The 24,266-nt window shown below is 35.2% G+C and overlaps 1 protein-coding gene and 1 pseudogene across 1 annotated transcript; both read left to right on the forward strand.

Annotated features, from left to right (window-relative positions):
* Nucleotides 1-11,913: 11,913 nt before the first annotated feature.
* Nucleotides 11,914-13,974, forward strand: LOC120164297 (annotated as a pseudogene).
* Nucleotides 13,975-19,749: 5,775 nt separating this feature from the next.
* On the forward strand, nucleotides 19,750-24,120 carry LOC120164170 (nitrate regulatory gene2 protein-like). Its single transcript, XM_039173923.1, has 5 exons — nucleotides 19,750-21,106; nucleotides 21,192-21,376; nucleotides 22,203-22,426; nucleotides 22,859-23,667; nucleotides 23,779-24,120. The coding sequence occupies exons 1-4, from the start codon at nucleotides 19,846-19,848 to the stop codon at nucleotides 23,643-23,645; spliced, it is 2,457 nt and encodes an 818-aa protein (XP_039029854.1). The 5' UTR covers nucleotides 19,750-19,845; the 3' UTR covers nucleotides 23,646-23,667; nucleotides 23,779-24,120.
* Nucleotides 24,121-24,266: the final 146 nt, after the last annotated feature.

Here is a 24,266-nt window from a genome sequence, read left to right on the forward strand (position 1 = left end):
AGTTTATTTATGTTAATAGGAAAAGTAATACAATGACAGATTAGCTCGCAAAAGAAGGAATGTTGCACCTTTCCATGTTCAAAGCTTGTGGTAGGACATAGATTTGGAGAATGGGGTGGAGTTCACTGTTGGATCATAAACTTGATCCATTATGGGAGCCTAAACCCAAACCCAAACTAAATTGATGTCATTACTTACATCATTTAATTAAAGATGTCATTGCTTACATCATTTAATTAATGATGTCATTGCTTACATCAATTTAGTTAGGTGAGAGTTAGATATTTGTTGAATTTGTAATGGTTTAAATTAGTTTATTTGTGTGGTGTAGGATTGTTCTTGAGTAGTATAAAATACCCCTTCCCATTTTAGTTTTAAGCATCAAGAAAAATTAAGAGCTTCTAAGTGAGTGAAGAAGCAAAGTCTTATAAGAGTGAGTTGTAGTTCTTGTTTTTGAGTGAGAGTACTCTTGTAATATTTGTTTGAGTTTCAATAAAAGTTGTTTGTGTGAGTGTTTTATTTCCAACAAAGTGGCATCAGAGAGAGTTGGAAAGATCGAAGGTCTCGACGAGAGGAATACGACGCCGCCAGAATTTTCTCAATCTGAGTTCTGACGCACCGCCACGCACCGCCGGAAGACAAAATCCGATTATATTGAGAGATATGGCAAATGGTATGGCACCATTCCAAGTTCCGACACTCAACAACAACAACTACGACAATTGGAGTATCAAAATGAAGGCACTTCTTGGATCACAAGATGTGTGGGATATCATAGAGAAAGGCTATAACGAGCCTGCGGATGATGATGTTTTTGCTACTCTTACACCAGATCAAAAGACAACTTTGAAGGATTCAAGAAAGAGAGACAAGAAGGCTCTCTACCTCATCTATCAAGCATTAGATGATGATGGTTTTGAAAAGATTTCAAGTGCAAGCTCTAGCAAGGAAGCGTGGGAGAAGCTGCAAACCTCTTACAAAGGATCCGAGCAAGTGAAGAAGGTTCGTCTCCAAACATTAAGAGGTGAATTGAATCCTTAAACATGAAAGCATCTGAGTCTATTTCAGATTATTTCTCAAGAGTAGTAGCTGTTTCTAATCAATTAAAAAGAAATGGTGAAAAGTTAGACGATGTGAGGATAATAGAGAAGATACTCCGTTCGTTGGATCCCAAATTTGAGCACATCGTCGTGACGATTGAAGAAACTAAAGACTTGGAAGAAATGAAGATCGAACAGCTCCAAGGATCATTGCAAGCATACGAAGAGAAGCATAAAAAGAAGCATGAGTTTACTGAGCAACTCCTCAAGCTACAACTCAAGGATATGCATGAGAGCCAACGCAATGATAGAAACCAACGTGGCCAAGGCAGAGGTAGAGGCCATGGACGAGGTGGAAGTCGAGGTCGTGGACGAGGCTGGAATTACAATAATAACAATTCCAACAACAACTATGAGAAAGGAGAAAGCTCAACACGAGGTCGTGGAAGAATTAATCCAAACTCAAAGTATGACAAATCTCAAATTCGATGTTATAATTGTCAAAAATTTGGGCATTATGCTTCAGAATGTAGAGCTCCCAACAACAAAATTGAGGAGAAGGCCAATTACGTGGAGGAAAAGACAGATGGCAAAGAAACTCTTCTTCTAGCACGAAAGGAAACTGATGGTGGCCAAGCAAATTCCTGGTATCTTGACAGTGGTGCAAGCAATCACATGTGTGGAAGGAAAGACATGTTTGTGGAGCTAGACGAGTCAGTAAGTGGAAATGTTTCGTTTGGAGATGATTCCACAATAGCAGTGAAAGGGAGAGGTAACATTCTTATCCGTTTGAAAGATGGGAGACATCAATTTATTTCAAATGTCTACTATGTGCCCAATATGAAAAGTAACATTTTAAGTTTAGGGCAACTGGTAGAGAAAGGTTATGATATTCATATGAATAATTATAATCTTTCTATAAAAGATGATAAGAATAACTTCATTGCTAAAGTGCCGATGTCAAAGAATAGAATGTTCTTGATCAACATACAAAATGATGTTGCAAAGTGCCTGAAAGCTTGCTACAAAGATGCATCATGGCTTTGGCATCTTCGATTTGGGCATCTCAATTTTGGAGGTCTAGAGCTATTATCTAAGAAGGAGATGGTGAAAGGACTACCTCACATCAACCATCCTGACCAGCTCTGTGAAGGGTGTCTAGTCGGGAAACAATTCAGGAAAAGCTTTCCAAAGGAGTCAGAGACAAGAGCTAAGAAGCCACTTGAGCTCATCCATACCGATGTGTGTGGACCGATCAAGCCAAGCTCTCTCGGTAACAATAACTATTTTCTTCTCTTCATTGATGATTTTTCAAGAAAAACCTGGGTATATTTCTTGAAACAGAAGTCAGAAGTTTTTGAAGTCTTCAAGAAGTTCAAAGCAGCAGTGGAGAGAGAAAGCGGTAGAAAGATCAAAGCCATGAGATCCGATCGAGGTGGAGAATTTACTTCCAGGGAGTTTCAAGAGTTCTGTGAAGCAAATGGAATTCGTCGACCAATGACAGTTCCTAGATCCCCCCAGCAAAATGGTGTGGCAGAAAGAAAGAATAGAACAATCCTCGACATGGCACGAAGCATGCTCAAAAGCAAGAAACTACCCAAAGAATTTTGGGCGGAAGCAGTATCGTGTGCAGTCTACTTGTCAAATCGATCTCCAACAAGAAGTGTATGGGGAAAGACACCGCAAGAGGCATGGAGTGGAAGAAAGCCTGGCATTTCCCACTTGAGAACCTTTGGAAGTATAGCCCATGTTCACGTACCAGACGAGAGAAGAACGAAGCTTGATGATAAAAGCGAGAGTTTATCTTCATCGGCTATGATGCTAATTCGAAGGGCTACAAGTTGTACAATCCAGACAATAAGAAGTTTGTGATTAGTCGAGATGTGGTCTTCAACGAAGAAGGAGAATGGGATTTTAACTCTCATACAGATGACTTCAATTTCTTTCCTCAGTTTGAAGAAGATGAGCAGACAATGAGGGAGCAACTAGATGAATCTCAACAAGAGCTTGAAACTCCACCCACTTCACCAACATCAACCACTCAAGGAGACTCATCACTTTCATCATCGTCAAGTGGGAGTCAAAGTGAAAGAGTTGTGCAACGCACAAGAAGCCTTAGAGATCTCTATGAGGTAACTGAACGACAAGATAATCTTACATTATTTTGTCTGTTTGCCGATTGTGAACCAGTGAGCTTTCAAGAAGCGGTACAAGAAAAGAAATGGAGAGATGCGATGGACGAAGAAATCAAGGCCATCGAGAAGAATGACACATGGGAACTTACCTCACTTCCCAAGGGACATAAGGCGATAGGTGTCAAATGGGTGTACAAAACAAAGCAAAACGCCAAAGGAGAGATTGAAAGGCACAAGGCGAGGCTAGTTGCTAAAGGCTATAGTCAAAAGGCTGGAATTGACTATGATGAGGTATTTGCTCCTGTTGCTCGATTGGAGACTATCAGACTAATCATTTCTTTAGCAGCTCAAAACAAGTGGAAGATACAACAGATGGATGTAAAGTCCGCCTTCCTAAATGGAGTTCTTGAAGAGGAACTTTACATTCAGCAACCATCAGGCTATGAAGTCAAAGGGCATGAAGACAAAGTGTTGAAGTTGAAGAAGGCTCTTTACGGGCTAAAACAAGCACCAAGGGCATGGAATAGCCGAATCGACAAGTACTTCCAAGAGAATGGCTTCAACAAATGTCCCTACGAGCATGCTATATATCAAGATCAAAGATGAAGATATTTTGATCGTGTGCCTCTACGTGGACGATTTGATCTTCACTGGAAGCAACCCAAGCATGTTTAATGAATTCAAGGATGTGATGATGAAAGAATTCGAGATGACAGACATGGGGCTCATGGCGTACTACCTTGGCATTGAAGTTAAGCAACAAAATGATGGAATTTTCATTTCACAGGAAAGCTATGCAAAGGAGATACTGAAGAAGTTCAAGATGGAGAACTGTAAGCCAATAAGCACACCGGCAGAATACGGGATCAAGATGACCAAACATGAAGAAGGCGAAAGTGTAGATCCAACATTCTTCAAAAGTTTGGTAGGAAGTCTACGCTATCTAACTTGCACGAGACCCGATATTCTTCACGCAGTTGGATTGGTTAGTCGCTACATGGAATCCCCAACAACCACCCATTTTAAAGCTGCAAAGAGAATTCTTCGCTATCTGAAAGGTACAATTGACTTTGGCTTGTTCTATTCAGTTTCTAATGATTACAAGCTTGTTGGATATAGCGACAGTGATTGGGGTGGAGACATAGATAATCGAAGGAGCACTACTGGATTCGTATTTTTCATGGGAGATATTGCATTCACATGGATGTCAAAGAAAAACCGATTGTCACATTATCCACTTGTGAAGCGGAATATGTTGCTGCTACCTCATGTGTTTGTCATGCAATTTGGCTTAGAAATCTATTGAAGGAGATTGGTTTGATACAAGAAGAGCCTACCAAGGTTTGTGTCGACAACAAGTCAGCCATTGCCTTAGCGAAGAATCCAGTATTCCATGATCGAAGCAAGCACATTGATATTCGCTACCACTATATAAGGGAGTGTGTTGCAAGAAAAGATGTGGAAGTTGAATATGTGAAGTCACAAGATCAAGTTGCTGATATTTTTACCAAGCCACTGACCAGCGAAGACTTCTTAAGATTAAGGAACCTACTAGGGGTCACGAGATCAAGTTTAAGGGAGGGTGTTGGATCATAAACTTGATCCATTATGGGAGCCTAAACCCAAACCCAAACTAAATTGATGTCATTACTTACATCATTTAATTAAAGATGTCATTGCTTACATCATTTAATTAATGATGTCATTGCTTACATCAATTTAGTTAGGTGAGAGTTAGATATTTGTTGAATTTGTAATGGTTTAAATTAGTTTATTTGTGTGGTGTAGGATTGTTCTTGAGTAGTATAAATACCCCTTCCCATTTTAGTTTTAAGCATCAAGAAAAATTAAGAGCTTCTAAGTGAGTGAAGAAGCAAAGTCTTATAAGAGTGAGTTGTAGTTCTTGTTTTTGAGTGAGAGTACTCTTGTAATATTTGTTTGAGTTTCAATAAAAGTTGTTTGTGTGAGTGTTTTATTTCCAACATTCACTTGAGCGTCTAGTTGAGAGCTCTGATTTTGGAACGACTGATTGCAGTTTTGTTGTTGAGATACGTGAGTTTGTAGACAAGTCAAAAGCCGTTCATGGTTGGAGTTAGTGCCTTGCAACGCTTTAATAGCTTTCGCATTGTTGACCCTATCTCTCATCGAGAGCACAAATTTGTTATGCGATTGGACTGAGAATAAGAAGAATTTAAGATAGAAGTTGGAATTTCAGCAAAAGCATGTCCTCCTCTACACCCTTAGGAATTATACTCACGGTTAAATTATACTTAACCTTCAAATATTTATATATTTTCTGCCATCCCTAACAATAAAAAATGTTGACTTTATCTTTGATTCTCTAAATCTTTTAAACCCTAAAGGCAATAATTTAGTTAAGAAACTCTGCTGAGAACAGTTCTCTTGCAAAAGATAATACCCCAACCATAAAGCTGACAAAAGTTTATATGTGGTTAAAACATGAAAAAGGCTTGTCTGGCACTTCATCTGATTCTACGAAGTTTCAAACTTTATTTATAATAACATAATTGGTCATTCAAACATGTGCATATATTGTGAATTTTTTTAAGATTATTCTCTAAATCAAGTCATATTTGTAATCCTACTTTGTAATTTGGTTAGAAAATAATAATAATTATAACTACATATTAAAATTTATTTCTGCACCATGTCTTAGCCGCATAATGCAAGCTAGATTTTTAAGAGTATTTTAAAATTACGAACCATAACCATAACGTTAACGCTTTCTTCTGCAACTAACACCGCGCAAATCTGGGAAGATATTCGGCCTAAAAATAGCAAAGTCTCTTGGCATAAGTTGATCTGGTTTTCTCTCCATGTCCCGAAACATAGTATTATTTCTTGGATGATCATTCTGGATCATCTCCCAACCAAGGACAGATTGCAACGATTCGGGATTATTTATAATGCTGATTGTATATTCTGCCATGATGAAATTGAAACTAGAGACCACCTATTTGTTACGTATAGGTTTACAACTTCCATTTGGAGTTCTCTGCTCCAATTGTCCGGGTTAAATTCTGTTTTCTCCTTATGGTCTGATCTGCTGGAATGGGCAGCATCTTCTTGGAAGGGTAAGTCCTTGATTTCGACTATTTTGAGACTCTCTTGGTGTGATTTTAATTACACCATTTGGGAGGAACGAAATCGAAGGTTTTTTACAGGGAAAAGTCGAAATAATGAGGAAATCGTCAACAACGTTAAGATGATTGTAGGGACTGTTTTAAGTGATAGGTTCCATCAATAGAAACAATAGCATCAATTTAGATCTATGTCGTAATTGGGGTATTGCTTAATTTTGTTTGTAAATAGGTTCCTCATTCTTTTGACATCCTGGTGTATTGTTTTGTAGCTGGGATCTGCTATTTTGGGTAATAAATCTTAATTATCTAAAAAAAATTAAACCAAACGACGTCATTTGTTAAACGAGCCGAGTCAAACACGAGTACTGCTGAGCTCGACTCGAACTCGAAAACTTTAAAAGTAAGCTCAACTCGACTTAAAAACTCACGAGCTAAAAATTATCAAGTTCAACTCGAACTCGAAATATAATATTGAAACTTGAACTCGAGCTCGAACTTAAAAAAAATTTAGAAGCTCGATTAAAACCTGATATTCGCTCTATGCTCACCAAAAGGCTCCATGATTTTGAATGTCAAATTACCTCTAGTATTTATAGAAGTAAGTTGGGATGCTCTTCTATGTTTCTTAGTCATGTGGGATTGTTTTGTTCTCATATTTTTACTCTTTAGACTTTTGGGATGCTCTTCTATGTTTCTTAGCCATGTGGGATTCTTTTAAAAAAAACTTAAACCAAACGACATCGTTTGTTATGATTTTTTTCAGCCCCAAATTTATTTTTTTATTTTTTATTATAGTTATATAATTATATTTATTATTTAATATGTTTTACCTTAAATATTATGTTATAGTTGATTTGAATCATTTTGTTTCACTTGATTTTATGTTTTTTAACTTATATATGTTATGACTTGTGATATTTTTTTACCTTTTAATATTGTAAACTTAAAAAAAGTGTTATATATATATTAATATTGCTTTGAATATTATGTAAAATTTTAAAATATTATTTTATATAAAATCCGGTTGAACCGCGGTTGAACCAGTGAACCAATACCTTCACCGGTTCAAGGTCCGGTCCGGTTTTAAAAACATTGCTTATGATTGACGATCGTCTATTATGTTTGATGGATGTGTATGATGTGTTATATGAATATCCTAATAACTGGGTTGAGGCACTTAAAGAATGCTAGTCGAATGTCGTTATGATGCTTCATGATCTAACATGTCTTGTGTACTCAAGATTATGAGGTTAGTTGCGTGTTAGATGTTGATGCTATGTGACTCAGATTTCACCCTAGGTGCTTGACAATGAACGTCAATTGGAAGTAAGATTTTGATGCTTTGGGACCTAGATCTTATCTAGAGTACCTTCATCGTAAGCTAAAAGGGTGTGAGTCACGTGATGTTGATGTGACCTTGGACTATATCATGATGCTTACTTATTTTTGTATGATTAGTACCTTACGGTTATTGTGACACCATGTGCTATCATTGTGTTTATGTGATGATTGTGTATTAACATGTTGATGCATAGTTGTATGATACTGATGTTATAAACCCAATATATTTATGTTCATGGTCAGACCCTTCGTTTTGAATTGAGGGAAACATGAGACTGATATCATTATGATTGTGGATGTACTTTAGATATATGGCTAGATAGCATTGATGACATTGCTAGTATAACTTCTCTGATTATAGTCGTTGGCATGTTTATGCTATGAATGCATGTAGTATAGTAGAGGTATTGTGTGGTACTGGGCTTGTGAGCTCAACATTCGGAATGTATTTCCGTTCGCTGGTTACAAGTTACAAAGAGTTCGATGGGACAAACTAAGAGGAGTCTCAACAGAGTATCAGAGTATAATGATGACGACTTGGTAGACATATAGATATTATGGTTTATAAATAAGTCAAGTTGTAATATTTTATTTATTTATGCAATGTGTTTATACATTTTCTTATTTGGTGTAAATATTTTAAAAGTTGAGTATGGTTTTAAGTAAAGACTAGTCACTTTTGTGATTATGTGAGATTAGGGTGTTACACAGCCTGCAATCTATATAAAAAAATAATATTTTTATTAATTTTTTAAATGATAAGTGAATAATTTATTTCAATTAATAAATAAAAAATATAGTTAATTTTAAATACAAATAAGAGACTTGATTTAAGATGTTTCCTAAAATTATTATGTTAATTTAGAAATAGAGTGAATCTTTAAAAGAAATGAATTAGGAATTTTTAGAAAGGAAACAGGAGAGGAACTAGGGATGGCAACTCAACCCGAATCCGACGGGTTCTGACCCGACCCGATCGGGTCGGATTTTTTTTTAAAAATTTTGGGTTCGGGTCGGGTCGGGTTTTTTTTAAATGTACTGTTTGGGTCGGGTCGGGTTTAGGGTGAAAAAAATCCGACCCGACCCGACCCGAAAAATATATATAATTTTATCCTATATATTTAGGGATAATTATAATAATGTCCCTCCATATATAATTTTTTCAATTAAGTCACTGTTTTCATTGAATAAAATTTTTTTTATTATTATTTCGGGTCGGGTTTCTAAGTCATATGTTCGGGTCGGGTCGGGTCGGGTGAAACCTTAATTTCGTCGGGTCGGGTCGGGTCACGGGTGAAAAACCCTTTCTTCTCGGGTCGGGTCGGGTGGCCCAAAAACCCGACCCGACCCGACCCATTGCCATCCCTAAGAGGAACGGTAAGCTATCCACAAATTCAATCGATATACAGATTAAACGATTTTGCCTCAATTCCACTAGCTAAATGAAAGTCTGTCGATTTTACAAATAGAGTCACCTTCGTGGGTCCTTGGGCCCGTCAATCTTTTTAAATATTAATTAATATTGAAAAATATATATTTTTAAAATCCTTAATTAAAAAAATATATTTATGAAAAATAAAAATATTTTAATATCGTTTTAATAAATTTTTTATTCCACTCCCGCAAATATGAATATATAATTTCAAATAAATAAACACAAATATAATTGTATTTTTTTAAAAAAGTGCAGATTAAATATAAACTTAAAAATAAACATATTGGGATGAAAATAAATAGATTCTTTCAAAACTCGATTTATATATATATACAGTCTTTCTCCTAACCCTTTCTCGCTCTTTTTCTTTTGAAGACAGAAAATTAAGATACGAGAAGCGGGAGTGGGCATGATAAAATAGGCTTACAACGCGTAAATTCAAAACTATTTTTAATAAAAGGAAGAAACGTGGCGTTCCAGGCACATTCTGGGAATATTGGTGCTTTATTATATTTTGTATATATGATATGGGTGCTTTAGTAAAAAAATTACTTTAATTACTTCCTTCCCCTTCCGGCAAAACTTCCACGATAATGCAAGTGGAAAATTTTATTTCTCAAAATAATGTTATAATGAGATTATTTTTTAAAAAAGGCGATTTTTACAGGTGACATGTATCTCTCGGTGTCTTCAGTAGATTATACGGCGTCTTAACAATTTTACATTTGTTCGAGGGATGTCTCGGCATCTTCAACATAATTTTCATGCAGAGTAGGATATTTCGACGTCTTTGCATGCAAACTTGGAGCTTTCGGCGTCTTCAGATATCTTGACATCTTTAATGTGTTTTAGCAGCCATTTAATTTACAAAAAACCAGGAAATCGAAACCATGGGAGATAGGGTTGTAATTTAACAATGACGTTAATTATATTTAGTGTAGGGTCGGCCAACACTAAATAAAACAAAAGCATTGCCAATGATAGGGTTGTAATTTAACAATGACATTAATTATATTAGTAATAATGATACCAATAGTGATTAGTAATAATAATGATTTCATCATTATTAAAATCATTATTATTAAACTTTAACTACTAATGATTTAATAATAATTTAATGATTTTATACAAATAATTTAGTAATGATTTATATTTAATGATTTAGTAATGATTACTAATTAAAATCATGATTAGTAATAATAATATTAATAATGATTTACTAATTATTAATTTAATAATTATTACTAATAATTATTTAGTAGTAAAAAACTCAATTTAATAGTAATGATATTCGATTCAATTACTTCAATTTGATATAAATAATTCGAACAATGATTACAACTCTTGACGGTGTCGGGGTGTTGTTGAGTAATAATGTCGAGGCGCACGTCAGTTTCGTTGTGGTCGTTACACTTGTTCAAGAGTTTGTTAATCATAACCAACCTGCTCATTCATCGACGACATAGGTTCCGGTGTTGTAAATATTTGCCCACGACCACTATGCTCTCCCATCTGAGGACAAATACTTGTACCTGTCATCATCTGATCAAAATCATTTGTTGCCCCAAACATGGGAGAGAACATGAGTAATTGATGAGGAACATGCTGAGGAGTGTAGGGCGTAACACCAGAATCACCAACCACTTAACTAAATGATCTTGTGTGATCAAAAGATTCTGGTGGGATATTATCCATTGCCTCTTGTTCTGCTCCACGGTGAGAAGAACTCCCACTCCTTATTGGTTTCTCGGGTTTACCAAATTTTTTAATATACTCTATAAATTGTCGTCTTTCTCTGTTCGTTGTCAAGAACGGCTTTCCATGTTCCCAAAAATAATTCAGGTAATCCGAACTCTGTAAGTCAAAGTCATCCGCTTGTATGGGAGTGAGCGTTGGCAAGTTTGAACCCTTGTTGTTCCAATAATTGATATGGTTGGCATGCCTCATCGACCAATCCTCATCGACCCTACCCCATACATCTAATTTGTGGAGAGTGTCATGATTCTCTGGAATGACTGGAGTAGGTTGGTGGAAGCCGAACTGCCTCAACACTCTATCGGTAAATTAGAACTCCACAAATGCGAAATGGATCAATGGTGTAACAACACACCAATATTGACAACCCTCCCAGACATGTTGTGATACACACGACATAATTTCTCCATCATCGCACGGCCTCCAAATAAACTATAAAACAAAATTATATAGTTATTATTTAATTAAATAATTATAAAAATCAACAAAAAAAATAAAGAACAATATTATAATATAAACATAATAAAAAATAAATTCGCTAATTAATTTTATATATACCTCAACTTTGTATTTGATGTCAATCTTAAACCTAAACTCTTTCACGTTATTGTGCGCCAACCCCGTTCTTTCTATTTTATGCCTCCATTTGTATACCAATTAAAATAAAATTATGTAATTATTGTTATTGATGTAATATTCTTTATTTAATTTAAGATCAAATATTTTAAATCAAAAAAATTACCTTCTGGCAAGAGGAAAGTCAACTGCAATTCAGCTAATTGGTGTGCTGTTACACCATTGATCCATTTCACATTTGTGGAGTTCCAATTTACCGATAGAGTGTTGAGGCAGTTCGACTTCCACCAACCTATTCCAATCATTCCATAGAATCATGACGCTCTCCACAAATTAGATGTGCGGGGTAAGGTCAATGAGGATTGGTCGGTGATGCATGCCAACCATATCAATTATTGGAACAACAAGGGTTCAAACTTGCCAACGCTCACTCCCATACAAGAGAATGACTTTGACTTCCAGAGTTCGGATTATCTGAATTAATTTTGGGAACATGAAAAGTCGTTCTTGACAACGAACAGAGAAAGATGGTTGGTGATTCTGGTGTTACGCCCTACACTCCCCAGCATGTTCCTTATCAATCACTCATGTTCTCTCCCATGTTTGGGGCAACAAATGATTTTGATCAGATGACATCTATGATGACAAGTACGAGTATTTGTCCTCAGATGGGAGAGCATAGTGGTGGTGGGCAAATATTTACAACACCAAAACATATGCCCTCGATGAATGAGCAGGTTGGTTGATGAACAAACTCCTGAACAAGTGCAACGAACACAACGAAACCGACGTGCGTCTCGACATTATTACTCAACAACACCCCGACACCGTCAAGAGTTGTAATCATTATTCGAATTATTTGTATCAAATTGAAGTAATTGAATCGAATATTATTACTATTATATTGAGTTTTTTACTACTAAATTGAGTTTTTTACTACTAAATAATTATTAGTAATAATTATTAAATCATTATTAAATTAATAATTAGTAAATCATTATTAGTATCATTATTACTAATCATGATTTTAATTAGTAATCATTACTAAATCATTAAATATCAAATCATTATTAAATCATTTGTATCCAATCATTAAATTATTATTATTAAATCATTAGTAGTTAAAATTTAATAATGATGAAATCATTATTATTAAATTTTACTAAATTATTACTAATCATTATTACTAATATAATTAACGTCATTGTTAAATTACAACCCTATCTTTGGCAATGCTTTTGTTTTATTTAGTGCTGGCCCGACCCTACACTAAATATGATTAACATCATTGTTAAATTACAACCCTATCTCCCATGGTTTCGATTTCCTAGGTTTGGTGTAAACTTAATGGCTGCTAAAACACATGAAAGATGTCGAGATATCCAACGAGCATGAAAATTGTTTTGAAGATGCCGAGAGCTCCAAGTTTACATACAAAGACGTCGAGATATCCTACTATACATAAAAATTGTGTTGAAGACGCCGAGACTTTCCTCGAACAAATACAAAATTATTAAGACGCCGTGCAATCTGCTGAAGACGCTGAGAGATGTATGTCACCTGTAGCAATCGTCCTATTTAGGGAAATAATCTCATTACAACATTATTTTGGAAAATAAAGTTTCCACTTACATTATCGTGGAAGTTTTGCCCCTTCGGGGCTTCTAAATTTAATTACTTTAATAATAACGTCCGAACGCCTAAGGAACATTCACAGAAATTTATGTCAAATTGTTTCTTTCTTCCTATATAAACCCACAATCTTCACTAATCACTATCACAAATCTGTCAAAAGGAACACCCCAGAAATGAATATGGAGATTGTCTGAATCAAATTTCAACATCCTTGCATCTTTTCAACGTTTCTTTGATAGTTTTGACGTATCCCGGCCTCCTCCACCGCCGCCAACAACAACTTCCACCAGCAATAATATGTTCTTAAACCTTCCTATAACCGGAATTCAAGTTTTGGTTGTATCTGTTTCAATGAAAGTTGGCGTGATTTGCCTTTAAAGATTGATGATTCCTAAGATATGCTGCTTTACACTACTTTACGCGATGCGGCAAACTCAGGGTGGAGCCCTTTAAACGACGTTGATTCGAAAGCGGTTGAATGCAGCGAAGAGAAGGATAAGAACAAGGCGGAGCGTAAACCCAACGTGCCGCCTTCGAGGGGGGCGAACTTTGAAGGAGTGAGGAGAAGGCCTTGGGGGAAGTACGCGGCGGAGATAAGGGATCCTAAGAGGAACGGTTTGAGGATTTGGCTGGGGACTTACGAGAATCCTGAGGATGCTGCTGCATTGGCTTACGATAGAGCCGCTTTCGAAATGCGTGGGGCTAAGGCTAAACTGATTTTCCCTCACTTGATTGGCTCCAGTGATCGGGAGCCGATCAGAGTGGGCTCAAGGCGTCGCTCGCTTCAACCTCCGGCTTCCCCACCGCCCCCCAAGAGAAGGAAGATTATGGCCACGGAAGCAAGTAACTCCACGGCTACAGCCGAGCTACCGGGGAATGCAACCTTAGATGCGCCAATAGAGGTGATTTAGTTGAGTTCATTGACATCTGGAGACCAGTTTTGGATTTTCTAGATACTTAAACCTTCCAACCAAATTTATTTTGATCGGGAATATTAAGATTAAAGGTTGTTGTTCGATTGTTTTGTTCTAATAAACAATTTGACTTTATTATTTGTTGTCTTGAATTTCTTTACAAACATGCATATGCACGCACGCACCTCCATTATTTTTTTGAAGTACAAGATCCCTTTATGTTAATTGAATTTTTAGAGTTTTATAATGTTTATATCTTATCCTTCTAACTTTATTGAAGGAATAAGTTTATTCGTTAGTCATTCACGATTCATCTTTTTTTAATTTGAGTAAAGAATAATATTCGGTGAAAAGATGATTGATGATCAACATTTTTGTGTGTAAGAGAACGAATATTGAGAAATTTATTCAAAAGGCGAAGAAGGAAAGAGGAATAAGTCTCTTTTACATGCATAAGGTCATTAAAACTATTTGTAAGTCGATAAATTAATGATATAGATCTAGCAATTATATTTTTGAATTTCGTAACGGCAGGATGATTGACTTTATCAACAATCTTGCTTAAAGGTTTTGATTGTATACTGTAGCTAAATTAAAAAGTTATTGGGAACTATGGTTGAAGGAAATATGTATGCAAAAGTTATGGGAAGAGGGGGATAGTGATAATTGGTGAAAAAGTTGTTCCTTGTGCAACATCTCATCAAAGACTTGTCTAGCCTCGTCTAGTTTTTAAGCTTTGCCTAGAGGCTTTATGAGTGAATTATATAAGTAAAACATTTGGAGCAATACCACGTCGTTATGATTACAGACCTTTGAGTAGTCCATAAAAAGAATGCAAATGCACCTCCCAATCACATCGAACCCGAGAAAGCACCTCCACCACCAACTCAGAGGAAACCCTTACACCACATTATTCAAGCCTATTCTTCAAAATTAAACTGATATGAAGATCTAGTGATTGCACTAAATGACAGAAACTATTTTTTTTAGTAAAATCTTACAAATTCCTAAACACGATTTTTCATGAAAAAAACCCAGAATTCAGATTGGAGAAACAATTCATTCTGGCACGTCAATAATTCGTTAAAAATTTAACGATAATGAATTATTAATAATTAAGTCTTAATTAAATAAAAATAAAAATAACCATATATTAAATTTTTTGAATTGAATGAGAAAAAAATATACAAAAATTAAATAAAAATGATCAATCTTTTAGTTGCTAAATTTTAAATACCAAGATAGAAAGAAAAATAGGTTAGAGCTGACATGACACATTGTGATTGGCCCATTTTTGTAACTACCTTTATTTATTTATTTTTTCGGGTAAAAGAGGTAAATTCTGAAAACATTAAGAGGGATTATTGACGCAAAAAAAGCTTTAAAAGTATCAAAGTGGAAAAATAAGGAAACATTAGGGGGCATATGTTGAATATAGCCTTTTCGATATTATAAGAGGATTCTTTAAGCGCGACATCTCTGGTGATCAGAATTGGAATTGTTGGATGAATTTATGCTGCAGGTAACTACATCTTTCACTGAAACAGAAAGTTATCAGCATACCTACAAGCATCGGTAAACTTAGCTTAGCTTTATATGTGAACCTGACAAGTGACAACTAAAGTTCTTGTTTCTTGCAACCCTGACTTGCAGCTCAAATGACTAAGCGGCACTTCCATAATCTCTGCTTTGCTCTTGTTTATTATAAAAGATTCTATGGAGTTTATTGATTTGTTTCAAATTGCTGACTTTGAGGAGCACTATTTTGTTGCTTATGCAATCAATGATGCCATGGTATGTCCATCTATTTCTCTTCGGTTTATCCTCATATTCCTCCCTCTGAATTTCCTTGATTGCTGCATGGAGCTCCATAAATACAGTTGTAGGTTTATTTATACAGAGAAGCGCAGTTTTCCAATAATGAAAACAAGAAGTACAGTTGTTGGTTTATCTACTTGTGCGGTGGACCTTAAATGGCCCTGGATCAGTGAAACATTTTACAGCTCGAATAAGTATTGATCTCATCTTGAAATTCACATAAATTAACGACTTAGCAGCTAAAAATGAGGCTGCATTGAACTGCATGTTTTTGTTCAATCTTGCTCCCACATTTGTACCCTTCTCATGATCCGAGAGCTCTTTAGCTGATGCATGTCCATGAGAAAATGAGGCAGCTCCTCTTCATCGTACATCTCTGGCCAACTCGGATGAACAATTTAGTAGCAGAGAAGCACGTATGACAACACCACGTGCATGCAGAGGTATTGTCAGGTAAAAAGGGACCTTCCCAATCTTTTCAAACTTAAAAACCTTCTGCACTGAAATGTGTTATAAAGGTTGTTATGACTTGCTGCGTCCATCTCTATGCATGTTTTATTGGCTAAACTATAAGTTTATTACTTAAATTATTACTTTTATTTTATTTTAATATATAATTTTTTTAAATTACACCTAGTATTTATTACTTATTTTATTTTTATTAATCTATAATGAATACAAAATAATATTTATTTAAATACTCTTAATTATTTAATATTAAAAATTTATCTCCTACTTCATTACTAATATTGAAACAAAAAAATAATTCTTTAATTACTAATATTGAATGAGTGCCTATTTTATTTTGTTTGTTTCGAGAAATTGGATCCTTATTTTTCTTCTGCTAATGCTAGCTGTTTGCCAAACGAAACGTGGTGGGACCTGAACAGCACCATTCATACGTGGGGTCAGAACTCTGAATCATTGGTCGGTTGCTTTTACCTCTCTTAGTATCTCTCTTTAATCTTTTTATGTTATAAAATGTTTTTTTTTTGGAACGAGGATGGCCAAAACGGCACCTTGGGTGTCAGGTTTTGAAAGATATGTTTTTACAATCTTAAAAATTAATAAATTCTATATATTCAGATATTTTTTATTAAAAATATGTTTTTACAATCTTAAAAATTAATAAATTTTATTATATTTAAAATTTTATAAATATAAATATATTTTAATATAAAATTATAGGTTCATCCCTATCCATTTGAACGTGAAAATGTGACTTTCTTGAAAGGACACGAGTCTATTTCTATTTGTTTTGATATGCTCAATATAGATTGATGCCGTGGCGGTGGCTATTAATTAATTATGCTTTTAGTAAATGGATAATCTGTGTATGTAGTCATCTGACTAATTTTAGTATTATATTTTGATTATCTAATTGTTTCTTTTAAAATTATAACTAAAATTGTATTATTATTCTATTTTAGTTACCTTTCATTAAAAAAAATATTGTTATTAAATTTTTTTTAATTTTTTACGGGAGATGATCGAAACAGGAAAAAATAAACTTAACTATAACTTTTTTTTTAAAAAAAGACCGTTAAATGACTAAAATAGAACAGTAAAACTAGTTAGCTGATTAAATGTGTAATTTACGCTTACGAAATTATAGTATTGTGAAACTGTTCAGATTAATTATTTGATGAAGCAGAAATGAGTAATTTGGGCCCACAGAGGGAAACAACGTGTGTCCAGAAACACGTTGATCTAATCCTTATTCGTCCACTAAGCGAAATAAAAGAAAAGGTAAGATTTAAATAATCCAATCTAAAGAGGCGAAATTTTACATTGCAACGTTCCTAATATACAATTAAAAAAATATTATTAATTTTATTATTACTTAATAATAAAATTGGTAAAAAAATTATTTAAAATATTATTATTTTTATTTAAAATATCAATATTTTTTAACATTTTTGATAAAGTGTCCAACAATAATAAAATCGGTAGAAAAAATAACAAAATCGATAGAAATAATATTATTTCCGGTAAAATTTTACAGATTTTGTTATTTAAATAATAACAAAACCGATAATATTTTTTTAACCGTATATTAATACTGCCGTAAATGATTTCCTAAAAAGTGTAGTTCCTTTCGGGAATATCATTTCCTTTGTATTGCCGCCTGCCTATTTCCAATCTGCAATTTCTTTCTTTTTTATCTATTCTTTTATTTGATAATTTTTTCAACATTGATTATTATATTCATAATATTTAAATTATGGATATTAGGCTTCATTTTAATGCTCTACATTTTGTAGTTTGGATTTGTGTTTAAAATTTTGAGTGGAACATCAATGTTTGGATTTGTGGGAGGAGATTAGAGCAGGCATAATCATTAACCTTCGCCTTAAACCAATGACATATTTAAAAATATTTTTCAAGGTGAATATATATATAAATAACATAAGTTTTTTATATAGAGCGAATAAAAATAAAAATAAACACTATCAATAAAATAAATAATTAATATTAGAAAATTTATATTTTAAAATAAACATGTGTACATCATTCAAACACATACATCCGCTTCTGCCTTAAACCAAGAAAGGTTGCTTCACACCGTTCCAAGTGCCTAAGTTTTTAATGGTTAAACGGAAAGCCAAAAGCTGTATTGAAAAGGTCAAGAAATAATAATACCAATAAGAAGAAGAAAATAGTAGAAAAGGAGAGTTTGGGTCCCCAATTGGAATATGAAAATAAAATAGAAAAGATGAGGAGAGAATTAACCTCCCTTTTATAGTTTATTATTAAAATATATTATTTTCTTAGTTATATATAATATAATATAATATAATTTTAATTTAATTTAATTTTATTTTATTTATATAAATAACATTTTTTACATGTATGATAAGTGTTATAAGTAGCGGATAATATTTTTTTGAGGGTGAACACATAGATATTAATAATAAAAAAATTCATATGAGGTAGACACAAATAAAATTTTAGTATAAGTATTACCAATAAAATTAACAATTAATATAAGAAAATTCAGATTTCAGGGTGGGCACATGTCTACCCTGACCTCCATGTACATCCGCCACTTAGTGTTATACAGTACATTTTTTTTCTGAAAAATATGTTTTAACTAATAATTAGTATGCATAGTGAAATAAAATACTAGATTCTTTAAATAAAGTTTAAGGTTAATATATTAATGTTTATGAATGTAAGAAATTGAGTTAAGAAAGTCATTTTCATAATGAATTAATCTCAAAATATATCAAATATCGATGATTAATTCAATAAAATAAATTTTATTTTCATAAATAATAAAAAAAACAATATATTTGAGTAACAAAGCACCTTTCACTTCCCACCACATTTATTTATTCATTTGTTTTGTTAACATCATTGTTTTTTAGAAAAGGATACACTCATTGTGGAATATCTATGTTAAAATGTTATTCTGCCTTTCTATGCTTTGCAGTTGCGGTGCTTTTGTGCATGTTACTTCTCCTTCCCGGGTCAACTTTTGGCGTCTTTTTGAATTTGGGTTCCCCATCCATGCTTATTTTCTTCCTTCAAAACCAACACTTTTACTGCATTCCATCATTCTTTTAGTTAATGAAGATGAAGAACAAATATGTACAATCACTGGGTATGTCAAGTGCTTTCAGCACAAAATTTCCACTTATTTATTGTTTACAAATTGTCCTCCTTTGTGATGGCAAGAAGAGAAAAATAATAGCAAGCAATCACCTTTTTAGCTTTCTTAAGCATTTGTAAATCTACTTTATTTATTTTTTGATCGAATTTATAAATCTACTTTCACAAGAAACAAAAAAGTAATACAAGCGATGGTAGGGTAGGACTTAGGAGACTGTAATTTAGCTCCCAAGTAACCCACACTTCACAATGCATTGTTTCTTTCTTTTTTGAAAAAAAAGTAGGTACTTTTTTGTACAGTGTTGTGGTGGGAACATTTCCACTGGCTATCCATATCTTATCTTTCTAAAACAAAGTCACACTTACCATTTACTGAGCTTAAATCGGGCGCCACTGTTTGTAAGCCCTCCACAGCCTTCATCTTCTTTTGTTTTTCTTTTTCATTTTTCTTTTCTTAATTTGTTTGATTCATCAAACATGGGTTGTTCGCCGTCTAAGCTAGACAATGAAGACACTGTGAGGCGGTGCAAGGAGAGGCGCCGCTTTATGAAGGAAGCCGTTAACGCTCGACACCACTTAGCCGCCGCTCACGCTGATTACTTCCGCTCTCTCCGTGTCACTGGCTCTGCTCTCTCCTCCTTCGCAGCTGGTGAGCCCCTTTCCGTCTCCGACGAAACCCCTGCCGTCGTTATCCACCCTGCCAAACCTTCTACGCCACCCACCAATCCTATCCCTCCACGTGTCCCTCAATCACCTTCCCCTTCTCTCCACCCTCCTCCTCCTCCTCCGTTCTCTCCTTCGCCTGCCCCTTCTCCCACTATCGCTAGCTCCAAACTCCCTCACATTCTCTCCGCTTCAAGTCTCCCATCTCCGGCACCCAATCGTCGCCGGCTACGTAAGTTACCGCCAAAACTCCCGCACATTTTGTCCGAGTCGAGTCCTTATTCTTCACCTCGAAGCTCGAAATCCGGTTTTTCAAACAACTTTTTCCCCACAGCTTTTCAAGCTAATTCCACTTACTCTGACACTCATTCTCAAGCTTCTTCTGTTTGGAACTGGGAAAACTTTTGCCCTCCCTCCCCGCCGGACTCCGATTTCTTCTACCAGAAGCTTCAACAACGAAAGCAACAACTGCCCCAACGCAATCACCATCATTTAGACTACAACAGCAGCCATGAAGATACCGAAACGGAAAAATCAGAATACGATTTCTTCCATCCACAAAAACCGAATCATGGTTACAACATCAATTCGGATCACGCTAAGAGTAATTTCAATGAGGAAACCGGAAGAGAAGAAGTTCAATGTAGTGAATGGGGAGATCACGAACACGACAATTACACTACAACGAGTTCATCAGATGGTGAGGCGGAGGAGAGCGATTACTTGGCATCCAGATCCGAGATTGAGAATTTCGGGTCCTCTATGAGAGGGGAGTCGGAGAAGTTGCGTAATCTTCATAATCAGACTCCTCCGCCAGCCCAGCCACCGCAGCAGATGTATGGAGGCGCCGGTGGTAATAAAATGGATAGTAAGTCGGAGGATGCGGGATCGGCGGCCAGTTTTAGAACTGGTGCTATGATGGATATGAAGATGGTGGTTAGACATAAGGATTTGAAAGAGATTGTCGATGCGATCAAAGAGAATTTCGACAAAGCCGCCGCCGCCGGAGATCAGGTATCAGAGATGTTAGAGATCAGTAAAGAACAGCTTGATAAAAGTTTCAGGCAATTGAAAAGTAAGCTTCTAACATGGAGAAATTTTAATAGTTCAAAAAAGTAATTAGTCTTATTTAGTTTATTTTGTGATTAAAAAAATTACAGGAACGGTGTATCATTCGAGTAGTATATTGAGTAACTTGAGCTCGAGCTGGACTTCAAAGCCTCCGTTGGCGGTGAAATACCGGCTTGATTCGGCTGCCCTTAGTGAACCGGGCCGTTCTAAGAGCCTTTGTTCTACTTTGGACCGGCTCTTGGCTTGGGAGAAGAAGCTGTGCGAGGAGGTTAAGGTAATTTTTCTTCTTCTTCTTCTTCTAATTTGAGAAAAATAAAATGTAAAAGCTCTTTCCTAATTTCGCGTTTGAGATGAATGAGTAGGATATCAACAAACATTTGATGACGGTGATGACAGTGTTTTTATTTTTTTTATGTAATCTTTAATAAAATAATTAAAATTCTTATTTGTGAATTAAATACAAAATTAATAATTTTTTATCACCCACCCATAATTATTTATTAATTTAAATTTTGTAAATATATAATTTTATATAAAATATTTTCATTATGAAATTTTGAACAAAGTAGCATCATTTGGAGTGTATATATTATATATCATTGATGTATAAATTGGAATTATTTTCAGTAATAGTATAGTAGCATAGCACGAGTCAAGTGATTTTAGTGGTTGCAGTCGGTTAAAGAAATTATTATTATTTCTGGAGGATCGGGGTTTGAGCGTGACGTTTACAGAAGTGTTTGAACATCTTCCCACGTTTCTTATTGGGTTTTTGTCCTTCAAAATAAAAATTAAAAGCTAAGGGAAAAAGTTGCTTGGAAACTTGAATGATGTTGTAATTATAAAAGTTCTTTTTCCCCCCTACCTTATGATATTATCTGCTAGTATTCTTGAATTGGTTGGACATTGAAATTCTTGTGTTATATATTATCATCTCTTGGATAAGGAAATAAACATGTGGCGCCAATATAATTTGATAAACTACCTGGTGGTTGGGGTTCCTCCGATGATGAAATTACGCCATTACAGTGACGTATGTTGGAGCCATGTTGTTTCGGATGAGTGGCTAATATAGGCAATAATTCTTTCCACAATTTCAGGCTAGAGAAGGAGTAAAGATTGAGCATGAGAAAAAGTTGTCAGCATTGCAAAGTCAAGAATACAAGGGGGAGGATGAAGCCAAGATAGACAAGACCAAAGCTTCCATAACAAGGTTGCAGTCCCTAATTATCGTTACATCTCAGGCCGTGTCTACCACCTCTACTGCCATTGTCACGCTTCGAGACTGTGATCTCGTTCCTCAGCTTGTCGAAATTTGTCATGCGTAAGTAGTCTGTTCCTCCTTTTGTTTCTCTCTGCTTTTATCTTGAAATGGATAGGGCATTCTCTTGAGGTGTTGTTTATCATTCGACGCGACTATATGCATCACATAAACCATAAAGTCATAATTTCGACACTTTTGGTATTTATAGATTGTTTGTGAGTTGCCACTTTGAATTTTACTTTCCCCATTTTCCATCCTTGGAAATTATTTCTTACTTGAGAGAACTTGTTGGCATGCTTCAAGGAAGGTGAATCATTATGATTCAATGCTCTGCTATGTCACATGATCATGCCCTTAGCATGTTTGCCTTGTAGCCCTTGATTTTATAGATTTTTATTTTAGCTGAAAACCTTATTCTGAATTCCGAGTATAGAAATTCGTCATGGTTAAACAATTTTGGTGCTAAATGAATGTCAATTTGAACATATGCAGCTTCAGGTATATGTGGGCGTCAATGAATCAATACCATGAAGTTCAGAACAATATCGTGCAACAAGTCCGTGGCCTCATAAACAGATCAGGGAAAGGTGACTCAACTTCCGAACTGCATCGGCAGGCAACACGTGATCTTGAGTCAGCGGTCTCCGCATGGCACTCTAATTTCTGCCGTTTGATAAAGTTTCAGCGGGATTTTGTCTGCTCTCTCCATGGCTGGTTCAAGCTCACCCTTCTTCCTGTCAGCAACGACAATGTCAATGGAAACACAGAGCCTTCTAGCGTTTATGCATTTTGTGACGAGTGGAAGCTCGCTCTTGACCGACTTCCTGACACAGTAGCTTCTGAAGCTATCAAAAGTTTTATCAATGTTGTCCATGTCATATCCGTTAAACAATCCGAAGAGCTCAAGGTTAAGAAGCAAACTGAAACGGCATCGAAGGAGCTTGAGAAAAAGGCATCATCTCTGCGCAACATAGAAAGGAAGTTCTACCAGTCATATTCCATGGTGGGTGTCGGACTTCCTGAATCCGGGCCTGAATATGGGCAGGTTCTAGATGCTCGGGATCCCCTGGCTGAAAAGAAATCGGAGCTTGCAGCTTCCCAAAGGCGGGTGGAAGATCAAATGATGAGGCATGCCAAAGCAGTGGAGGTTACAAGAGCAATGACACTGAATAATCTTCAAACAGGGTTACCAGGAGTATTCCAAGCATTGACCAGCTTTTCTGCATTATTTACGGAAGCACTTGACTCAGTTTGCTCGCGCTCCTATCATATCAAATAGATGAATACATGGAAATTTTGAGGTCAGTTGAAATTTGTAAGAGCTGTGGACTCGTATATATATTATTTTTTAAGTTTGGTTTTTCTTTTTAAAATGTGTAAATACTAAGGAGTTGTTTTTGTGGTTTTGTCAGATCATCAACTGTGTGTATAGGAAACTGCTCAGATTATTGTATGAAAAGAGAAAAGGTTGCCATGTCGACAGATGAATAGATACTCCGATTGCAACTTTCTTCCAACTGTGTGTTTTGTGTATTATTTTTGGTTTTTTTTAAAAAGGGATAGAGGTTGTTTAAGGGTTCGAATTGGGTACAGGTGAAAGCTTCTCTCGAGGTAGGTAACGAACATGGTAGGGACCAATCTATATTGATAATCCTTACCATGCCTATCGGGCACATGAACCTTTACTTCCTCCTTTTTTTCTCCTTGAAAAGGAGAGGTTTTATCAAATGATCAAACACATTTAATACGGTAAATGAGTTTGGTGCAACATTTGTCTCACGTAAATGCTGGAAGAACAGCTCAAAAATAGTATTCCCCCCATTCTATTAAAGTTGTTCTTTTTAATTTTTAAAATGTACTATTAAAAAATTTAATAAATAATAAGATTTATCTTTTCAAA

This window comes from Hibiscus syriacus, unplaced genomic scaffold (genome assembly GCF_006381635.1).
Source record: "Hibiscus syriacus cultivar Baekdansim isolate YM2019G1 unplaced genomic scaffold, ASM638163v2 tig00111506_pilon, whole genome shotgun sequence".
Lineage (NCBI taxonomy): Eukaryota > Viridiplantae > Streptophyta > Magnoliopsida > Malvales > Malvaceae > Hibiscus > Hibiscus syriacus.

Bases quoted from the DNA above. Each gene is read 5' to 3' on its own strand.
- LOC120164170 (XM_039173923.1), top strand. From the start codon at position 19,846: ATGGGTTGTTCGCCGTCTAAGCTAGACAATGAAGACACTGTGAGGCGG. The intron at 21,377-22,202 runs GTAATTTTTCTT...CCACAATTTCAG, and splicing joins AGCTGTGCGAGGAGGTTAAG to GCTAGAGAAGGAGTAAAGAT. The intron at 22,427-22,858 runs GTAAGTAGTCTG...GAACATATGCAG, and splicing joins CTTGTCGAAATTTGTCATGC to CTTCAGGTATATGTGGGCGT.